The 18,684-nt window shown below is 34.8% G+C and overlaps 1 protein-coding gene across 1 annotated transcript; it reads right to left on the bottom strand.

Annotated features, from left to right (window-relative positions):
- Positions 1-7,773: 7,773 nt before the first annotated feature.
- Positions 7,774-10,823, bottom strand: LOC133688256 (protein SIEVE ELEMENT OCCLUSION B-like). Its single transcript, XM_062107686.1, has 7 exons — positions 10,545-10,823; positions 10,338-10,439; positions 9,796-10,244; positions 9,594-9,703; positions 9,330-9,472; positions 8,757-9,248; positions 7,774-8,658 (listed from the first exon to the last, which is right to left on the bottom strand). Exons 1-7 carry the CDS (start codon positions 10,773-10,775, stop codon positions 8,014-8,016), a joined length of 2,172 nt encoding a protein of 723 aa, XP_061963670.1. The 5' UTR covers positions 10,776-10,823; the 3' UTR covers positions 7,774-8,013.
- Between the last annotated feature and the right edge of the window lie 7,861 nt (positions 10,824-18,684).

Below are 18,684 nucleotides of genomic sequence, written 5' to 3'. Positions count from 1 at the left end.
AGGATTTACAAAGAAAAGACTAAGAGTCTCTATGACTGAATGATTACAATTGAAATTACAAGTTTAGAAACCAACAAAGTACTCAAGGTCAATGGGCATCGCTTGAAACCTTTCTATGAAGGTTGGATGGCAGAACTCACTGCTTCTGCGGAGTTAGTTGAACCAATCTATGAAGAATGAGCATGCAACATGTCAAGCCAATGACATAAAACAAAAGCGCTTACTAGGAGGCAACCCAGCACAAAAAGAAAAAAAAACAGATTTGCTTTCTTTTCCCTTATCTTTTATTTTTCGCATTTTACTTTATTTTTGTCATTCTCCTATATTTCTTTTCTTTTATTTCAACATTGAGGAAAATGTTGTGTTTTAAGTGTGCGGTTATTGGGAGAATGTTGATTTTCTTATTTTGATTTTCTTTGTTGTTCCAAAAAAAAAAACAAATTTCTATGTTTGATCTTTCGAACTCCTATTGGTTTATGAGAATGTGAGTATTATATATGAGAATTAATTGAGATAGATGAAGATATAAATCGAATGAAGGAGTGTGCATGCAAGTTTTAGGTTTAATTGGTTTAGGGATTGACTTTGAGAATATGCCATGTTGACTTTATAGTGTTATACCAATGCAAGCTTTTGAGCCTTCAACATTATATTCTTTAATTGTGCCTTCTTTCAATGATATGTATTTCTAAAACTTGCTTCATATCTTGTTGAGATTACATTCACATTACATATATACATGAAGATGATAAAGGCATTAGGAATTTTAACCACATGAGCCAAAAAGCCAACCTAAAGCATATTATCCTTAGTAAGCCCCTTTTGAGCTTGTTTATCTTTTCTTTGCTTTATCCATGTATAAGCCTTAATTTTTTTTATATGTTTTCCTTTTCCCCTGGCCAAGGATTAGTAGAGCATATACTTATGATATCTCATGGAATTATGGTTGGAAATTATGTGAAAAGAAAGAAGAAGTGATGCTTGATGAAAAGATGGGCAAAGTTGCCAAAGGTAAAAAAAAGAGAAAAAAAAGAAAAAGAAAAAAGTGTTCCTTTATGTTCTTAAGATTTTATGTTGAAAAAGCTTAAAATCAAAAGAAGTTAAGCAATGGTGATTAAAGATGAAAAATTTATGTGCTTTGATAAAATATCTTGTTTGAAATATCATTTTTCAAAATGCTCTACTTTCTTTGGTTTGAAACTTTTATTTTACTCTCTTTTACATCACCTTAACCTCTACCCCATTACAACCAGAAAATAAGACCTTTTGATTCATGCATTGTTTGTAATATGTTAGTAATGGAGATGAGATTGAAGAGCAAGCTTTTGGTATAACATATTCATTGATTGAATTTGAGAGATTTAAACACATAAGTCTTAAACACGTGAGTGTTGGAGTGTATATCAATGAGGAGACCTATCACTTTGGCATGACATAGATTTCATTTAAATCCCGATGATTAATTGAGTTTTGAAGTTTGCATGTAAATAAATTCATGAAAATTTATACTCTTTATCCTTCTTAATTGTGTTCTTGTTTATAATACATATATTCTTGGATATTGATGGGAGATTAGGAGATTAGTCCTAGTGATTTGATTTAATTTAACTTTAATTTGATTTTACCTATCCTTTCTCGAGGACGAGCAAGAGCTAAGTGTGGGGGTATTTGATGCAACCATATTATTCGATAGTTTCACCCACATTTAACTAATATTTTGTCTATGTTTTATATATGAAATGCCTTGATATTCTTTCTTTTATGTTTTGAAGGCACTTTTGGATGAAATATGCAAAAAGGAGGCAGATTTGACCTTCAGTTGATGTTTTGTGCAGAGCATGAGCTCTAGAGGTCGAAATGAAGTGATTCTAGTGGCATTAGAAAGCTAACATCCATACCTTTCTGGACATCTAAGGCAAGAAAATAAAATAAGGAAGAGCATGGAAATAGCAGCCTTCAAAGTCAAATCTCGCAATCTGCCAATGTTGACCTTTGTCCATTTTGACTTGAATATCTGGAGCTATAGAAGTCCAATTAATGCAACTCAATTTATTTGGATTCCTGACTCAAAGAGCTATAAACGCTCCAAATTTTAGCAAAAAAAAATGTCATATGAGTGAGATATGAGTTTTCAAAGATGACAACTGAATTCTACCAGCAAACAGGTTTCGTGAAGAAACGAGTCCAAATTACGTTTCGAAGCATCTAAACCGATATCCAAGTTTTTATTTTAGCAATTTAGCTCCTCTAAGTAATGTTTGTGTTAATGGATCGACTAGTAGTGAGTTAGAAGTTGACTACTATGGTAGATTAGAAGAGGTCGTCAAATTGCAATATCATAACGAGCAGAATAGAGTGTTTTTATTCAAATGCTATTGGTATGACACGACTGATAGAGGAATCAGAGTTGATCCGCACTATGGTCTGGTCAAAATCAACTCAAAAGCTAGACTCCGCAGCATAAACGGTGTCTTTGTTTTCGCAAAGCAATGTCAACAAGTTTATGACATATACATCCCTTCATTTAAAAAGAATCAATCAAGAGTGGATTGGTTGTCCATTTTAAAAATGAAACCCCGGGGTCGTGTTGAGGTTGTTCAGGATGAGAACGAAGATACAAGTGTGCAAAGTCTTTCAAGTTAGTGAGTTGGTTGAACCATATCGAGTTGCTCCTTCGATTGAATTGGAAGAAAATTCAAATTTTCATGTTTTCAATGATAGTCTTATTGATGTTGACGCAAAGGAGTTGAATGTTGTTTTGAGCTCTAGCGGACAAACAAATGTCAATGAAGAAGATGATATCCATATTGAAGATTGCGATGAAGATGACTATTCAATTAATGACGAAGAAGAAGAAAATTCTGACTAACTATCAAAATGAAGCCCTGTGTAAAACCCTTTTTTTCATGTAATTTAGATTATGGATGATATATTTTGTAACACGAAATATTTATTACTTGAAATAATTATAGATCATGGATGATATATTTTGTAACACGAAACAATTACTTGAAATGCCACAATCACCGACGTCTATTCTGGCGAAATAATTCCGTCGACGTTTCACAGAGAGTTCCAAAATAATTACTTGAAATGCCACAATCACTGATGTCTATACCGACGAACTATGTTCGTCGGCATTTCACAGAGAGTTCGAAAATAATTACTTGAAATGCCACAATCACCGACGTCTATACCAACGGACTAAGTCCGTCGGCATTTCACAGGGAGTTCAAAAATAATTACTTGAAATGCCACAATCACCGATGTCTATGCCGACGGACTAAGTTCGTCGGCATTTCACAGAGAGTTCAAAAATAATTACTTGAAATGCCACAATCACCGACGTCAATACTGACGAATTACTTGAAATGCCACAATCACTGATGTCTATACCGACGAACTATGTCCGTCGGCATTTCACAGAGAGTTCGAAAATAATTACTTGAAATGCCACAATCACCGACGTCTATACCAACGGACTAAGTCCGTCGGCATTTCACAGGGAGTTCAAAAATAATTACTTGAAATGCCACAATCATTGATGTCTATGCCGACGGACTAAGTTCGTCAGCATTTCACAGAGAGTTCAAAAATAATTACTTGAAATGCCACAATCATCGACGTCAATACTGACGGATATATGTCCAAGTGGTAAGTTATCGGCGGGTTAATATTACCGACAAAATTACCGACAGACAGTGCGAATTTCAAAGGGTTGTGCATTAAATGCATCTTTAACCACGTCATCTTGCCGACGGAATTGCCGACGGACCACGAAAAATATGGAGGATCATTAAAAATTTTGGTGCGAAATTCAAAAATTACCAACGGATTTTTGACACTTCACCGATGGAATAAATTAAAATAATAATTAATTTTATATCCGTCCGTGAATCCATTCTTCAAAGCTTTCACCTCTAATCTCTAGCAAGTTTTCTTGTGAATCTTCATCAAGTTAAAAGGTATGTGTTTCTTCTATTTCATTTTACTTTAATGGTTTTTTTTTTTTGCTATTTTTTTTGTTATGTTTTTTGTTATGTTTTTTGTTTTTTGTAATGTAGATAAAGTATTGAATTCAACACATTATTAAAGTAAGCATATTTCATTCCTAAAGTCTATAGTTTTTTTTTTAATTTATTGAATTTTTTTGTTGTTGTATTGGCATAATTATTATTAGTTAATTTGTTGAATATTTATTGTTAATGTTGACTTTACCTTAGAATTAGTAATTGAATACGTTGGAATAATTATTAATTTTACTCTATTATTGCATGATTTGTGTCTAATTTTTTCCATTTATTTTGATTGTTAATCTAGAGTTTTTTTTTTTTTGAATTTATTGTTTTGTTGTATTCGCATAATTATTGAATAATTTTTTGAATTGTAATTGTTAATGTTGAATTTACCTTAGTATTAGTAATTGAATATTTTGGAATAATTGTTAATTTTACTCTATTATTGCATGATTTATGTTTAATTTTTTCCATTAATTTTAATTGTTAGTCTAGAGTTTTTTTTATTGAATATATTTTATTGTTGTATTGGCATAATTATTGAATAATTTGTTGAATTGTAATTCTTAATGTTGAATTTACCTTAGGATTAATCATTGAATATGTTGGAATAATTAGCATAGATTGGGTCAATTGGTTATGGCTATTGTTAATATGTGTAGGTTTGTGGATTTGGGTAGTATCTAGTATAGGGGAGGTGCTGTCGATTTTTTTTTAAAATTTGAATTTAATTATATAATTATTTGTATAGAATTATGTAGATGCGTAGAATGAAAACCAGAGTTGGTCGCTCACGTATGGTCGCAGCTAGTTCGTCTAGCTGCGAGGATGTTATTTCCTTAGGTGCCTCTCAAGAAGAGGCACCTACATCACCTGCGTCGTCAACCGATACTGCCTCTTCTAGCGCTACTTCACAGCGCAGAGGCGGCGTGCCTTCGCTGCGGAATCAATTTACCCACAAGTACGAGATACAGTGGAAGGACGACCTTTCAATGTAAGTTTGTTAAGGTTTTAGTTTTTTTTTAAAAAAAAAATTACAACATAATTTATGACGTAATCACTATTGAATTTATTTCATTTATTTTCAGGTTCACAAACATTGAAGCCGCCTGAGTAATATCATCGTCGATGGAGATTCCATTGTTTCAATGGCGTCAGATATCCAAGCATCCTGAATGGATGCCTCAAATCAATGCATGGTTTGACAGGTTTGAGGTTGGTGTTAATTTATAATTTTCAGCTTATTTCTAATAAATTATTAATATAATTGTAAATAAATTATTATTTTTATTTAAAATTAATTATTTATACACAGAACAAATTCTGCTGGGACAGTGAGCATAACATTGTTGCGAGGAGGGTGTGGGAAAATCACGCGGCAACTAGGTAACATCGAAAATAATACAAGATTTTTTTTAGACAAAAATTTATGTTTCGAAATGTAATTTTTGGTTGCATGAAGTAGGTTGCATGATTTTTTGTATCAAACACAAAAAAGGGCAAAAAAAAACCGCGAGAGATAGGGGTTTCCAAGGTTAGAACGATGTTACAGTTTGAAGGGATTTCAAACTGATATACATCCCGAAATATATATGGCCGCACTATCTTGAGCACATGACGTCTGAGCGGTTTACACGACGCTCACAATTCGGTGCTGGCAACCGGAATCGGCCAATTCATGGCTCGATGACAACACACACTGGCGGCTCCGTTCTGTTTGTTGTACATGCGAAACAGATGGTAAGATTAATTTAAATGAAATATATTGTTAAATTAAGTTGTTGTTAATAAATATTTTTTCATTATAGGCTACATCTCTTGGACGTGAGCCGAGGCCGATGGAGCTGTTTGTGGAGACACACGTGTGGAGTCAAGACAGCCAAAAGGGGGCGCTCGTTGATAACCGTGCTCAACATTTCGTGATATGTTTTTTCAACTATTTTATTTTGTAAGTTATTATGTTTATTGAATTGAATATGATGATTACTTTTTTTATTTTCAGGAGACCTATAATAATCGATTGAGGGAGAGAGACGGGGACAATATTTTGACTCATCCGGAATTCGATCTGGATTTATGGATGGAGGTTGGATCGTCAGGTGGACTCGATAAAAATCAGGTTTACGGGCTCTCCAACACTACGGCCGACAACTTACGGACGACCCGTAATGTTTCAACCGTTTGGAGCTCCCAATCAATATCGAGCTCCCAATCTAAAGAGTTTGTGACCTTGCAGCAATGCACGACTCAGCTCACTAAAAAATACAATCACTTATCAGTGGAGTATGCATAACTCAAAGTGTCTCATGCACAACAAAGAGCGGAATCTGCACAACAAAAGGCGGCTTATGAACAGCTTCGCGAAGTGGTCATGAACATGGCAACATAGAGTGGAACATGTGCACCTAATCCTTTTTGGCCATATAACCACCAGCCTCCTCCTCCAGGATCTCCTTCTCCTTCTCCAGCTTCATTTTTATATTAATTTGCAATAAACATTATTTACGTTTAAAATTTCATTTAATATTTTTTTTGAAACACATTCAATTTGTAATGAATATTATTTAACTTTGATTTTTTGTTTTTGATGTTTAATATTAATTTTATTTGCATAATTGGTTTTTATTACCATTAATTTATATAATTTTATATTATATATTCTAAATAATTTTTTGAAAACAAATTTAGAAAAAATTATTACAAAGGGTTTTACCGACGGAATGAATCCGTCGGCATTTGACAGTACATTCACCGACGCATTTACAGACGGATATATTCGGTCGGTATTTCATACACTCACCGACAGCTTTACCAACGGACTGAATCCGTCGGCATTTGACAGTAGCTGCCACAATTACCAATGACTTTATAGACGGATATATTCGGTCAGTATTTCAAACACTCACCGACAAATTTACCGATGGTACCTAGCCATTGGTAAATCATGAGATCACCGACGGAATAAAATCCGTTGGTATATTTCAAGCAGGAAACTTTTTTTAGCGCGCAAATTCCGTCTGTAAAACTATCGGCAAATGGTTTTTTTGTTTTTCCAACCGATATAGCAACAGAATGGGGAATCACCGACGAATGAAAAGCCGACGGACATAATCTGTCAATGAAGATGTCGGTAAATAAATCACCTACGAACTGCTAATCACACACTGACGGAATATTTTCGTCGGTAAAACTGTGAAATCTTGTAGTGTTTGTTATTTTCAAAAGATAGAGGGGATCTTATTTTCTTATATGAAAAGTTTGAGTTTTTTAATTTTCAAAATTTGATCGGCACATTCTCAACATTTCTTAATTTATATTTTGAATAAAAAGATTATCTCGAAATAAGATTTAAGGCTTTTTTTTTTTTTTTGGAAAATGCGTAATGTTTAAACAGGAGAGTGATGATTTTGAGTTTTTATTCAGAAAGAACGGTTACCCAAATAGAAAAAAAAAACACAAATTAGGCAAACATCAGGTAGCCTTCACCGTTATATAAGAACCATATATATATATATATATATATATATATATATATTTGTTTATTTTTTGAGAAAATATTTTTTTTCCTTTAACAAGTTTTTTTTCGTGCAATTAGCGCTTCATGAAGGAAATTATTTTTGCTTTTAATCTTTTTATAATTTGTTTAGGTTCACACTGCCGTTAATTCTTTTAGGTGAAGGCTAGCTAGGACGCTATACAAAATGTATGTGTGCCATAAAAGAAACGAAAGCCAGGAAAGTCTCCAAAACATAAAATCTACTCAAAATGAACTTTATATATTAATTAATAAAACAAATTAATTAAGTACGTGGATTACATCGATCACACTCAGATTTATTTTATGCTATGGAATATGAAATGCCAGGTCCAAATACTGTGCGCCATAGCTGGGCATCATGCCTCACAACGGATGAAAATTTAAAAGGAAAAAAAGAGCGCACTCAACAACATTATTTAGTGGCAGTATGAGCTACAAGGAAGCGTAGCAGCTGATCATTTACTTGAAGAGCTCGTCTGGAATGACCTCATCATGGCAGCAAAGGAAAGTGGAGAATTTCTCCATGGTGCGGTTGCACTCTGGGCATTTCATGGTCTCAGGGATCCTACCCGTAGTCATTGGGAAATCGAAGCGGCAGCAAGGACGAGAAATGTCATGGATCCTGCCTTGGTGATCACGGTAGGCCAAATCAAAGCCCTTGACAGGCACTTGTTCCTTCCACAAGTCATACTCAAGCAATGTTTGCAAAGCTGTGGTCTTGTGACCATTGACCACAACATTAGACCCATTGCTAAGCACAGCCCATCCACCTTCTCTGTCGTAGCTAAGCAACTTCTTGATTTCTTGCATCATAGGATCATGGTCATCAAGCTTGCCTAACTGAATCTTGGAGTACAGCATACTCTCTAGCCTGGTCCAAAAGAACCATATCATGGTAAGGTCTTGCCAGACGTAACTGAGCTTCTCCACGGTGATTGTCGCTATGACTCGCCGGATTTTCTCCCTTTTGCTGCTCTTCCCCACATATACCATCTCCAGGGGAATGCGGGCTGCCTGCGCCACAGCACGTGCGGTGTTTGTGAACTTCCTCACCCATTCATCGTCGTCTCCTCCGTACAGGAAAATGTACTTTCCTTCCTTGATCTGATGATCAAAATAATATTGAAGCAAATGTCAACACGATTACACACACACACACGTATAATGTATGTATATTTGGATTGATTCTATAATGAATTTACCCAATTAAGAATCGCTGGGTCAATGCCATCCACTAGAAGCTCAAGCCTCCATGTCTCATCCTTCCAGAGAGATTCCTCTCTCAAGCTAGTGAAAGGGAAGGCACTGCTTCCCCAAATCCACATCATGTGGAGTGCATTTGGGCAAACCACCTTGCCTTGAGGGTCAAGCACCACAAGAATAGGCTTGTTCCGGAAGTGCCACACCTCCTTGATGAACCTAATGACTGCCTTCTCAATCAGTGAAGGGTGGTACACTGTGAACCATGGCATTGAAGACTGCATGCTTTCAAATTTCCCCTTCATTGGATCACTCCACTGGACTGAACGGTCCACAATTGGGACCCAGACCACCTCATACTGACTATCCAGCCTAGGTCCGTGATGCCTGGATTCATTGTATATCTGTTCAAGAATTGAAAGCTCATCGGTTGACATGTCGAGGCCAGAAATGAGCAATAGCACATTTTTCCTTCTTAGCACATCAAGATGGACCTGTTAAATTCAAAAGGAAGTATGAGAAATGTTTTACATTAGATTGATGACATAAATAGAAGAAATGGTAGAAGAGCGAACTCTTTTCTTGGAAGAGCCATCTATAAGTGGCTGGATATCATCCTTGGCATAAATCAGGGCCTTTAGGACCTTCATGTTGTCAATGTGGATCATTTCAAAGAGATCCTTTAGCATTTGAAAGGATTCGACATTCCTCTTTTCATCTGCATCAAACACCATTGGTTTTATAAACTTTCTCGATCTATCTTCGTACAATAATTTCCTGTTATCTTATGACCTATCCAACATATGATAGCATAATAAAAAAGTTGCTGAGGTGCAGACCTATGTATTGGTAGCAAGTATCCAATTGCTTCCTGAGATGGTCAAGTATGTTGCTGAGTTTGTGAGCCAAGGTGGATAGCTCCCATGCCACAGTGGTTGATATAGAAAACCTGAAATAAGTGAAGGAGAATGTTACAAGGAATACATGCATGATGTAACATATGGCTCAATAAATTAAAGATGGTGGACTAGAAAAGCATACTCGTGTCCCATGGTAGTGAGGCTAGTAATCTGAGCCGCACAAGCCACAACACTCCTCATGGTCCAGTAGACAGCAGTAGGGATATGGGCCATGGCTGTGGACAATGCTGGTACTTCATTAGAAATGTAAGCTGGCGGTAGATCCGTGAACTCAACCACGCACCTGGCCACGTCCATCATGACCTTGATCAGATTGTTAATGGCATCGAAGCGAGGCTTCAAGGGCCCTGAGTGTTCCATGATGCTAGGCAGTTGCCTGAGGATTGCCATGGATTTGGCAAGATCGTTTGATGAGTAAATCTGGGCAAGCAGCCAGAATTCTCCATAATTCAAAGCAAAAGCTGCCAAGGTGAGCACAAGCTTGGCATCCCAGGAATAGCTTGTTAGCATGTTGAAAAGTGAGACAGTTGTTGCGTGGGCATCTGTCCCACTCAGTGCCTTGTAGGCAATCTGCAGAAAAAAATTAAGGCCGAAAAATTTCAGTTGATTCTTTAAATTAATGCCTATATATCATAGCATTAAAATTGAAATATATTGTCAAACCTCGCAGGAAATTCTGTCTATTGTATACGACAGTGCATCGAGCATGGAAACAAAATTGACTTGGTGAGTCTTGTCCTCCAATTCAGCATGGGCTCGGGAAGTCTGCATTGTCAGACGTGATCAGAGTAACATAAATGAACAAAAAATAATAGAGTTAAGTTGATATTCAAGTTAATTTCCAAGGATGAGTTTAGTTTAGTACTATACCGTCAGAGAGGTATCGATTTGCTGGGTGGCACGTTTGAGGATGTCTTCAACAAGATGGAGAAGAGGTTTGACATCAACCTCTCGGCCATCAGGAGCATGAGTTCCTACAATTTGTTTCATCATCACATTGTCATCAGACATTGTTAGCATGCTGCCGCGGTCACTCTTGATCAGTTGCTGGCTCGCATTAAAACCCTGGGCAGGGAGCCTGAGTGGAAGGCCTGATGCCATTTTGATCAGCAATGGATTCTTTGGGTTATAGGGAAGAAGTAGAGAAGATTGGCTTGTGTGTCTTTGTTCCATATCTGGCATGCCTATTTATACTATTAGAAATGGAATAAAGCTCAATTGAATCAACTTCCTTCCTTCCATGTTAATCAAAATATTAGGGACGTTAAAGAGAAGGCTATACTTTTGTGGTCCCTACGTCTACCCATCTTCCTCATTTACTTTATATAATATGGATGGATTTAACCCTACAAATCTGATTCAACACTCCATTACGATGATATGTTTGGAACCTTTTCTTCTTTTTGTATTTTCTAGCAATTTGGGAACTCAATCCCAAACTCCCTTTTCATAATAACTAATTAAAATCTTGATTTTTTTAAAATTTAAATATTCTTTAATATTTTTAAATGGTTTTTATATGCTAATATCAAAAATAAATTTTAAAAAATAAAAAATAAAAAATATTATTTTAATACATTTTCAAACCAAAAACGCTTTGAGAAACAACATCTTATACTCTTAAATAGACCTTTAATATTAAAATATTATTCTATTTAAAATTTATTTTAATATTATGGTTTTTATTTAAGTACTTAATAAAAAATTTAAAATAAAAAGTTGATATAATTAATCTAGTAGATTAATATCCAGTGGATTGATTTATACTAAATAATTTATAAATATTTTAATGAATATTATATTATGTGTTTTATTTAATAAAAATATATATTTTTTGTTGAGAAATGCATATAATATACTTGCACAAACTCCAAATTAAAAGCTAGGGAGTGATTAAGGAGATTTTCTTTTGAATTGATATTTTTTCTATGGAATTAATATTTAAACTGATTTATTTTTTTAATATACTAAATCAATATTGGATCATCGATAAATAAATAGACGCTGGTTAAGCTTATTCTAATATTAGATGCTGCCAACACTACCTAAGATAAACGTATTTATCCTGTTGTTTAGTCCATGCAAGATCCCACGACTAGGAATATCATAACAAATAATTTGTTGTGTTTAATTGGATGAAAGAAATCCTAGTCGAACAAAGAGTACTCATCATCGTCAACAGATTTCAATAGAAGCTGGTGGGCTCATAATTGAGATTTTTCTTCTTTTCCAAGAGACAGAGTGAAAGGAACAAAGTATGAAATGATTCCTTGCTTTTATGGAAGAAAACTAGACAATTGATTTGACAAAAAAAGCAAATCTAGCAATGACGAAACAAAAAATACTTGGTACAATATCTATAGAAGGCAACGTATTTGGGCTCCACAAGGGCATGAAAACTTTTTTTGAGAGAAACTTTTTTTTTATATATATAAAATTGAATGGATAACTATTCTTTTCTAAAACAAATATTTAAGGAATCAATTACAAGAATTTGTCTCATTGTTTGGGATTAAATCTTGCAATATGATTGAGTATCTATTTAATAATTAGGAGTATAGTGATTTTAGTCAGAAGAGTCTAGTAGGTTTATGAAGTTTCATCAATATTACGAGGGTTTTCACTGCTCATACAACCTCGCAGAATGCAACCTTAAAAACAAAGAATTCAAACATCTCAAATACTTGTCCTAAATCACGCCACGAATTTAACCTAGCATCCAAGAAAATCCAGAGTCCAAAAAGTGTGGAAACCATAGTAAAATCGTAAACGATTGAATTCATCATCGATCAACAAAATCCAAAAACTGTGAAAACCATATGAAATTCATCACCAACAAAACCACCTCTGTTTTTATATCCGTCAAAAACTAAATACTGTATTTTTAACATGTTTTCCCCTTTCTTTCTTGTCATCAAAAGAAATCGAAGTGCCAAAAACTATACACACAAATATCCAAATGTTTGACGTCTCTCTTTTAATTCTCTCCTCACTTCTCTAGCAATCGGGATCTGCCGGATATATAGAAGAATAAAAGAGAAAAGAAAGAAAGTGAAAGATATTGATACTTCAGTCACATATAAATATCTATAAATTTTAATGATAATAATTAAATGAAAATAAGATAATAATATACTTGGTTGGGAATAAGTTTACATAAGTTTATATAAAAATCATCAACATGCATACATAATTAAATGAAGAAATCAATCAACAAGTCCATGATGCAAAGTAAGCGAGACTTGGTTCTTAAGAATTCATTTTAGAGCAAATTATATAAATTTTTATATTTTACATGATAGCACAAATTAAAATGACATCACACACATCACAATATTGCATGCATTATAGGATTGATATGCATTTAGTCGATTCAAGATCCACCAAGCTTAAAACTGTTAAGACTGGATTTTAAGTTGAATTGATCGACCGCTTGGCCAATGACATCCGAGAGGGATGACCAGGTGTATATTGTAATTAACTACGGCTCATGACATCTAAGAAGGATGGTTGGGTGGTCATATTGGGATAGCCATCATCAACGGCATCCGAATAGATTACTGGATTTGAATAAGATGGATAAACGTATTAATGGTCTTGCAAAGGATGGCCAGAATATATATAACGCAGTAAAATAACTATGGCAAATGAATTAACTCTAATCCCTACCACACCTATGGGAAGGTTAGACTACGATATGCTTTTAGTTATTTGTTGGCATTTTTTTTATTAATTATAATTCTTGTATCCATTTTGCTTTCGTAACAGGAACATCATAAAATCAAGGTGCGTAGGAACCCCCTTTCATGGATCCATATCTTTTGCAAAGAACTACAATTTCACTTGTTTCATATGCTTAGTATTTATAGAAGTGATCGTACCATTTGTATAATTGTTATGCAACATTTTTTAATAAGCTTATGTCATCGCATTTTTAAATTGGGGATGTGAAGTTTATGTATGTATTAATATGATCTAATACACACGCACACACACACAAGTGTGTGTGTGTATATATATATCGTGATATTGTGAGTATATGTTTTATGAGATGTCAATTTACATTGTCCTATATGGATTGCACTTTACTAATTAATGGAATCCATTTACCAATCTTTAGAATAATATTGTGAAAAGCATCGAGAACCTAACAACTTACAAAAAAAAATTACATTTTACTAACGATTTTGGCTTTGAAAAAGCCGAGCTATTATAGTTGATATCAAAGCACTTAACTTGGAATCTTATAGGGAGGAGCCGCGAAAGCGGGGGAAACTGGATACCTAATTGGATGGAGGAGGTACCCCTGATAGGGATGGGGCAGCAAGAAAGATCAAAGGCTTAACCGATGATCGTCCCAACGGGTATGCCCCCCCAGTATATAGATCCAGATCTCCTAGTTCAGATAGTCAAAGTAGTGATGGATCGAGGGCATGGCTGGCTTTACAATAAGCAACCCCCGCCATACAAATCCCGTAGGCAACCCCTAGGATTGCTACGACCACAGATAATATGGTGTTACTCATTTGGTTGGTAAAAAGCATGAGGGAAATGAGTTGCGAACTGTATCTCAGGGAATAGGATGAGATAACCGGGAGGTGGATTAGAAAGATAGAGAGGACTATGGTCCAGATTAATATACCCGAAGGCTTGCGGGTAAACTATGCTACTCAACTATTATTTGACAGGGTCATGATATGGTGGGAAACTGTTCAACTGAGGCGTGCAACCAAAACATTGACCTGGAATGACTTCAAATAGGAGTTTGAAAATCATTTTTATTTCATGTACCATGGCAAAGTGAAGGAACATGAGTTATTGGCATTAAGACAAGGTCAAATGTTAGTTTTGGAATATGAACGGAGGTTTCATGACCTTTGATTGTTTGCTCTGCACTACATTCCCACTTAAGAACATATGATTGAGAAGTTGAGAGATGAGCTTCGACAAGAATTAAGGCAAGCGTTGTTTGTTTGACGATTCAAGTCAGTGAAAGAATTGGTGGAGGTTACACAAGCTCTAGAAGCTTGCATTGAAGAAAGTCAACAGGGGCATCATGGAACAAGTAAAAAAAGAGATGAAGATGATTTTACCAACAGACCGTCGTTTCCAAAAAAAGGAAAAATGAAATGTTTGAGGCATCCAATAAGAAGGGAACATTAGCGGTATTGTTCCACCAATAGTCAAGTGGAAGAGTGATAGGTGGATAGACTTACTTAAGAGCACACCCTTCTAGGGGGACTAATGACCAGAAGAATGTGAATTGCCCTCACTATATAAAGTACAAATAGAGGCACCTGAAAGACTGCTCTATTTCACCATGGTGATGTTTTATATGCAGAGGAGAGGGTCATAGATGAAGAAATTGCCAGTATTTAGGGCAAGGATGTCATTACTATGGTAAAAGGGGTTATTATAAGAAGGAATTCCCCAACAAGAACATTGGACAAGCACAGAGTATATGACAGCCAAGTTAAAGTCACGAGCATTTTATCATTATGAATAGGACGGTAAGATCTTCTCAATCGAAGGCAAACTCCAACCGAGAAAGGCCAAGGGCATAGAATGACCGAATTCCAAGAAGGGTCTTCCATCTGACGTATGAAGAGGTTACGACTGCATCTGATGTGGTAGCAGGTATGCTACTGATGAATAACTTTAATATGCTTGTGTTGTTTGAACTGAGTGTTACCCACTCATTTATTACTAAGGGAATTGTCACAAAATAAAAAAGGGGTGAAAGTAATAGAAAAAAAGGTTCATAATTGGAACTTCGACAAGAAACAAGGTAGAAACAAATAGTATGTATGTAGGAGTGGGGGTTAGTCTATCAGGGTATGAAACAAAAGTAAACCTGATGCCCTTAGAATTATATGATTTTAATATAATCCTAGGCATGATTAGCTAAGTAAGTATAGACTATTATACTAAAACTGATACATTCTAAATACCAAGGGTTTTATAGTTGGTAATGATGTCTTGAAGGAAGGACTCGTGTAGAGAATTACTTGATACACAACCTGAACTTGGTTACTATGGTATTGCTCTGTGAAACTGGAGGAACTATCAATACGACTCCTCTTTGATTTTGAGGATGAAATTTATATTAGAAGGGTAGAATGTAACACCCAACAAAAATTAGTGTTAGGTTGACTTATGCTAGGATAACTTTAGGGAAAACAAGTCGGCCTGCTCTAGGAAAAAATTATGGGGAAGAACCAGTTTATCCTAGGTTAAGATTTATAGAGGATAAAATCAGCCCTATGATAACTCAAAAGAGGGTTAAGGACAGCCATGACCAGCACCCAAACACCCCATTTATTTATTAGGGGTATAAATACAAGGGGGAGAAAAAAAGATGACTCTTCCTCTCCCCAATAACCAGCTAGCAGTATTGATATAAGGATTAAATAAGGATAAAATAATTGTCAAGGTTAGAGGATCCACTAATGGTATTTCAAACAAGTATAGTATAAACTCTTTTTATTACTCAACTGGAAACCACACACAAAGGAGGTTCTAATCGAATTATAAATTGTTAACATGAGTACATTAGTTATCTTATTCGAATAATGCTAATACTTGTAAATGTTATCAGGTATTCATGATTATAACTTATGTTAACAACAAATCAAGTTCCTTTCATAGCACAGGTGTCGGTTATACCATACAATTGGGCTATGAAAGTGCCAAGTATTTGTTATACCAAGGGTTATATAATATAAATCTAGATTAACCATTTAACAAGCAAAGTATTAAAAGTGAAGAAGATAACAAATACAAAACATGTTAGTATCAAACATTAAAGTCCATGTTGAGTTTATACTATACTTATTCTTACACCATTAGTGTAACCTTTTAACCTTGACATAATAAACTTAACTAAAAATAATGAAAGAGAGAAACATAAATAAAGAAGATAAGAACATAAATAAGATATAAGTTAACTAAGGAAAGGAAAGGAAAGGAAATGAAAGGTATAAACAAGAGATTAATATAAACAAAACTTAAGCATTACAAAAATATAAAGAGAGAGAGCAAGAACATGATCTTGATTTGAAAACCAAGATGCCTAAATGCGTGGCAAATGCCTCCTTTTATAGGCTAAAATTCAGAACTTTTGATTTTATGACTAATTGTTGAGTGGGTGGCCACCTCTTAACTTGGTAACACTCATTATCTTCTTATCTACAAAAAACATCATTGCTAACATCAGAATTTGAATAGATAGTCCACATGAAAGTTCTAGGAAATTGTCTCAGCTTTCTAACAAAACAAGAATCGGTGAATTTGGACTTCTAGAACTCGAGATATGGGTTGAACACTAAACAGTGTCTCGGATGCAGGACAGATTCTGACTTCTCCATTGTTTCTACAATTTGATCTTAAAAACGACCTTTTTGAATCTTGGACTAAATCCAAGTTCTACAACTCCAAGTATGATCTAACTGAATAGTGTTCCAGTTTGGACTGAACCAGCTTCTCTTTTCTAAGCTTGCCTCTCTCTTTGTCTTCTCAATTTCAGTAGTTAAACTCATCAATCAATCCTTTAATTTATGTGATAAGCCTGCATTTAAGATAAATATTTACCATAAATTAAAGGTATCTTATAGTATCAGACTTGTTATTATAAAACATGTTTTAGTTAAGGAGTTATTAATACTTCAAATGCAAAATGATGATATAAAACCTTGATAAAAATGCACTTTTAAGTACTAATCAGCGGAAGTAGATCCTTCATGAATGTTACCTCCAGTTCCTATAGAAGTAAAAAAAGACTTGACACTCGAGACCAGGCCAATCAAGATCATGGATCGGAGTGAAAAAACATTGAGAAATAAGAGAGTACCACTAGTTAGAGTGTTGTGGAGAAACTCACAAATTGAGGAAGAAACGTGGGAGAGAGAATCAAAGATTAAGGAAAAATACCCCCACCTATTCTTTGAGTCAGGTATGCAGTTTAAATTTCAGGGATGAAATTTTTATTAAGAGGGGAGAATGTGAAGCCCGAGAATAAAGTATACAAAAAAGAGGAGGTTTATAATAATTCAAAATTTTGTTATAATACAAAATAATGCAAAAAAAAGGGGGTTAAAATAAGAAAAAGGGAGAAAGATGGGGACAAAATGGAATTAAAAAGAAATGGGACTATAAATACCCATTTCTTCTCTCATCCATGGCTGACAGGTAACAAGAAGAAAAGGGAGGGAAAATTTTTAGATTTTCCTTCATCAAGTCTAAGAGAAAACACCTAAATTTCTATACCTACACAAACCTTAGAATTACTAAGTGAGAAGATAAACTTGGGCAGGAGATTTACAAGAAGAAAAGTGACAAGGTTGTTAAGAGAAGAGGGAGAGAGAGGTCGGCTGTTTGTAAAGGAGAAAGGGGTTAGGGAACTTTAATCAAACCTGAAATCAAACCTTAATTTCCTCCAGGTATGAAGTTCTAAACCAATTAGGAAAGCCAATTTGAATTCATGTAAGAATTGTGCATTAATTTGAAGTTTGAAAAATTAAGGTTCTTTAGTAAAATTTGAGGAAATGTGGAATTGATTGGAATTAAATGAGTTGAGCAGCATAGGTTGCCTAAAAAAGGATGAAATTATGTAAAGAAGATTTCAACAAAATCAAAGACTAAGGGGATATAGTGGCTGACCATGAGGTTGTAAGGAAAGATGGGAAATTCTGATTTTTATGTTGTTTTCCTTGTTGCTCAATTGAAACAGTTTTCAGGTGGTGAACAATAAGGAAATGTGGTGATTGTATGTGTGTGTGTGTGTGTGTATATATATATAAAACGAACAGGTTTAAGGACCGGCCACTAGAGGGGAAGAAAAACAGAGGAGAACTTATGACTTCCTTGTTAATTAATTGAGATGTGTTGTTATAATGTAGTTACTAATTATAACTTGTAAGGAAGAGGAACCTTCATTCCAAGTTACCATGCATAAGGTGAAAGCATGGTTATATCTGATGGGGAAGTAGGATTGGAGATAAAAAAAAAAAAA

Source organism: Populus nigra, chromosome 1 (genome assembly GCF_951802175.1).
Source record: "Populus nigra chromosome 1, ddPopNigr1.1, whole genome shotgun sequence".
In the NCBI taxonomy this organism is placed as follows: domain Eukaryota; kingdom Viridiplantae; phylum Streptophyta; class Magnoliopsida; order Malpighiales; family Salicaceae; genus Populus; species Populus nigra.
This window is presented reverse-complemented; position numbering and strand designations above follow the sequence as displayed.